The following is a 4,078-nucleotide window of genomic DNA, read 5'->3' on the forward strand; positions in this document are numbered from 1 at the left end:
GGCCGCGACCGCTTTGCGACTTTCTTCGCGGCTTCTTTTGAGGTCGAGATCCATTTTCGCCTCATGTCGGAGCAGCGTTTCGACGACCACCTTCTCGTGACCTGCGGTTGCGGCCAAGATCAACGGCGTAAAGCCCTTCTTGTCCTTGTGTTCGATGTTGGTACCGCGACTGATGAGCAACTCGACCAGTTCTCCATGAACACCGGCATAGGCCAGTGGCAACGCGGTAACGTGGTTGGAATCGGTCTCCGAGTCCACGTCAATTTGACGCTCCTGGACGACGTTTTGTAGCCGGGTTTTGAATGGGTGCCGGAGCGGGACTAGCCTCAAACTGGTATCCTCCGGGAACGGCGGCCGCTGCGGCTGCACTTTGTTGATCTCTTTTTGGCTATCTTCGTGGGCATTCCGGACGCGTCAACCGGAAGCAACGCCGGAGGACGTCCCGTTTGGGGCTGCTGCATCCACGTTGAACACAAACTTGCTGCTGCTGGCTTCCGTCCGCAGCCGTTACTTGGCCAGCTGCGCCGGGCGCGTGGTGAAGGACCGTCGCTCCGGATGCGGTCTCTTGGTGGCCTGGTAAGGGGAGAAATAATTGGTGAGAAATTATCCTTAGAGCGACTTTTTTTTGGAAAAGCAAGTAACGCACCTGCATCTGCTGGTTTGGGTCGAACGTCATCAGCTGGCCAGTCTGTCCGGCTGCAAAACAAAACGTTGCGAAGGCAAAAAAAAACTCCAACTGTCAAACGCGATGAAGGAAGAATCCCCGCTATTGAAACAAAGTTAAAGAAGAAGGGAGCAGCTCGATAGGGAGGTTCACACATACATTGAAATAAGTTTTAATTGTGTTGGTAATGTTTACGAAATTTGAACGTTCGATGTTCACAGGTATGAACATCGAATGGTCAAAGCCGAATGCGCATCCGATGTTCACCGGAGTATGTTTGCGTGTAGCAGTCAGTTTGGTTAGTTAGTTAGCAAAATCGCACCAACAGGGAGGGAAGGAAAAACGGGAGGTTCTCCGCGGGGGACCAGAGCCGCAGTAGGCAGAAGGGCGGAACGGTCGGCGCAAAAATCGGGACAACTTTTCGATTTTGTGGTGGGTGATGAGCAACGGCGTGCACGTGTGGCGCGCGCCCGTAAACGTGAGTGAATTTAGGAGAGAGATAGAGAGAGAGGTTAGGGTTGCCAGCGAATGGGCGATGAAATCAGTTTTGTTTAATTACAAGCAATGTCAATTTCTAGTAAAAGTTGTTTGAGTTAAAATAACTGAATTAATTATATTCACCATTCAGATTTTTTTCTTATGCATATAATTGTAAAACAATCTAATTATTCAATTCAATTAGTTTCGTTAGATAATAATAAATTCAAAGTGTCGTACACAGAAAAAAAGTCATGGTAACCTCAATTTAGACTGAAAAAGTGACATTACACCAGAAAAGTGGTAAAATTACTCATCTTCAGAGGTAAAATTACACATTTTTTCTGAAATAAAAGATATACCCCTTTCCAGATGTAATATTACCATGATTTTTTTTCTGTGTGTATGGAATCATACTGAGTTTGCAAGAAAAGTGTTCAAAGTACCTCAAGAAATAGTTTTCAACAGATCTTGAAAATTTAAATTATATTTATGAAGATATTTACAACTGTATTAATTAAATGTTCACAAAGTGTCAAGTTCTCTTAATGAAAATGGATATAAATCGAAAAACAAGCTGCATTATCGGATTTGTTCTACAGCTTCACACTAAGAACAGCTAAAATTAGTTTCTAGGTTACAAGTTTGGGGAATTTGTCATAGGCTTCTATAGTAGAACAATTTTCTAAGTAAATTTGGAAATTTTAATAATCATGTTACAAGATTGGTGGCAAAAAAATCGATAGTTTTATGAAAAAATCTGTTTCTGATGAATTTTTACCTAGCTTGGATTTTTTTATTAACTAATTAACTTAACCTCAAATTAATATACATTTTATTAAATGATAATAAACTTATGATTGGATTTGATTTTATTACATGATAATAAACATTTGATTGACATAAATAAAATAATAAATAATGATTGTATTTTATCCAAATGAAATATTAAAACAAACCATACTAATGATCAATTTGACGTAATAAATTCAATGTACTCAAAGCTGAAATTTGTAAGAAACACGGTGAATATCAAAATCATCCCGTATTTTAAAATATAAATTTTCAACGAAACTTTTATTTAACCCTTTCAGGCCTGAATTTTCAAAAAATAATTTTTGAGCTGATGATGGGAAAATGATTCTTAGGACCATACGAAAATTATAGGCTACTTTTAAAAATTTTGATTTTTGGGTCATGTATGACCCATCAGGCCAGAAAGGGTTAAAGCAAAATAAAAAAAAATCGAAAAAAGACCTACATGGAAAAAAGTATTACCGGAAGAATAATGTATGAAAAATAAATCTGAAATTTTCTGATCAATTTAGTGATTTTGATAAGTTTTATTTATGTTTGAGGATAATGATTTTTGGAAAGTGTTAAAAATTTACCTGAAAAGCTGTAAAAAATTTTTTTTGAATTTTTTTGAAACAAACATATTTTCATTAAATAGGATGGACTTGTCTACCTCTGAAAAAAATAAATTTAAAAAGATTAGAAAATTCTTTACAATTTCTGGTTTGGATATTGTTGATCCGACCTTAAGTTGCTGAGAAAGGACCTTACAAAGAATTAAAATTACGAAAAATGTATTTTTCAAAATTACTCATTCGGCTTTCAATTTTCAATCGATGATAGCTTGGAATCTATTGATCCGATTTTTAATGTTAAAAGAGTAAAACTGATGTGAAATTTTTGAACCGCTAAAAAACAATGTTTTCAACCATTTTTAAATCACAACTTGCAATTCAAAAGCGCCAAATAATTCGTTTTAATGATAGTAGCTTCTAGACATTAGCCATAATCGCTGTTATAGGATAACTTTTGAACTAATTGAACCGAATAGAATAATTTTCAAAAGAACTTTTGGAACTCCATACCCAATATCACCAGGTTGGGCATAATTGGTGCTGCCAGTGCCAAAATGAGGATATTTTCTTACAAATTTAATATAAAATTCTTAATTATAAATTATTGAAGCAAAAAGAAGCGTAAAACGGTTAAAACTTTATTGCAGTCATGTTACTGTCAAAATATCTGTTTATAAGTTAAGTTTCGTCTCTTTTCCGAAATTTAAGTCTTAATTTTTGAATGGATAATTAAGCGTTTAATTTTTTTCTATGAATTTTCAATCTTTTGTTTAACTTTTATCATGAATTTATTATTTTTTGGCTACATATGTTTTGCCCCTTAATTATTATTCGAAAAATAGAGAGAAGAAGAGATATTTTTTTTAAATAATTGTTAAGGCCAAGTCTATATTCATTTCTAATCACCTTTGCGCTTTTTTCTATTCTGAGTCAATAAATGAGTGTAGATTAAGAATGTTTAGAATGTTTTAGATAGTCACTTTATCAGTTATGTTACAGGTTTTTGTAGTGAACATGGCATAAACTCGCAAAACTATGGGCACTTAACAACTGAAAAAAATAAAATTAAGAAGATATCAATGTAAATTCTCCAAAAAAAAATTAGGTCTGTATTGTATTAAAAAACCGTCTGGGGAAATGTTCAATATTTTTACAACAATATTCAAAATACGTTTGAATGACCCTCGGTGTTATTTCCATTCAAATTCTAAAGTTTTGGCCATATTTTTTCCTCATATTTGCTTAGGCCTAATTCAAAATATCAAATTCAAGGCTTTTATTTAAAAAAAATACAAATATCATTGAATTTGAACATTGAAATTCGCTTTCAAAAATATTCTAAAAATTTAAAAAGTTAAAATCATCAGTTTAAAAATATTCTTTAAATTCGCTTAAAAAGTAATAAAATGATTCAAAAAGTTTAGTTTAGATTAAAAATACAAACGATGAAAAACCAATTTTATCAAATTCATTGACAGTTTTTGGCAACCCTATCCCCTCGGGGGTTCGTATGGAAAATTGTATAATTTTTCCAGCGGTCGAGACCCCCCGTCCTCTTTCCACACCA

The 4,078-nt window shown here is 34.5% G+C and overlaps 1 protein-coding gene across 1 annotated transcript; it reads right to left on the reverse strand.

Annotated features, from left to right (window-relative positions):
• Positions 1-315: 315 nt before the first annotated feature.
• LOC119767775 lies at positions 316-855 on the reverse strand. The gene is made up of 2 exons (XM_038257239.1): positions 647-855; positions 316-573 (listed from the first exon to the last, which is right to left on the reverse strand). Exons 1-2 carry the CDS (start codon positions 819-821, stop codon positions 389-391), a joined length of 360 nt encoding a protein of 119 aa, XP_038113167.1. The 5' UTR covers positions 822-855; the 3' UTR covers positions 316-388.
• Between the last annotated feature and the right edge of the window lie 3,223 nt (positions 856-4,078).

The sequence above is a fragment of the Culex quinquefasciatus genome, chromosome 2, assembly GCF_015732765.1.
Source record: "Culex quinquefasciatus strain JHB chromosome 2, VPISU_Cqui_1.0_pri_paternal, whole genome shotgun sequence".
Classification (NCBI taxonomy): Eukaryota; Metazoa; Arthropoda; class Insecta; order Diptera; family Culicidae; genus Culex; species Culex quinquefasciatus.

What these genes read in the sequence shown, in the direction of transcription:
- LOC119767775 (XM_038257239.1), bottom strand. Translation starts at nt 821, where the DNA reads ATGTGTGAACCTCCCTATCGAGCTGCTCCCTTCTTCTTTAACTTTGTT. An exon ending in ACCCAAACCAGCAGATGCAG is followed by an intron (nt 574 to 646) that starts GTGCGTTACTTG and finishes TCCCCTTACCAG; the next exon opens with GCCACCAAGAGACCGCATCC.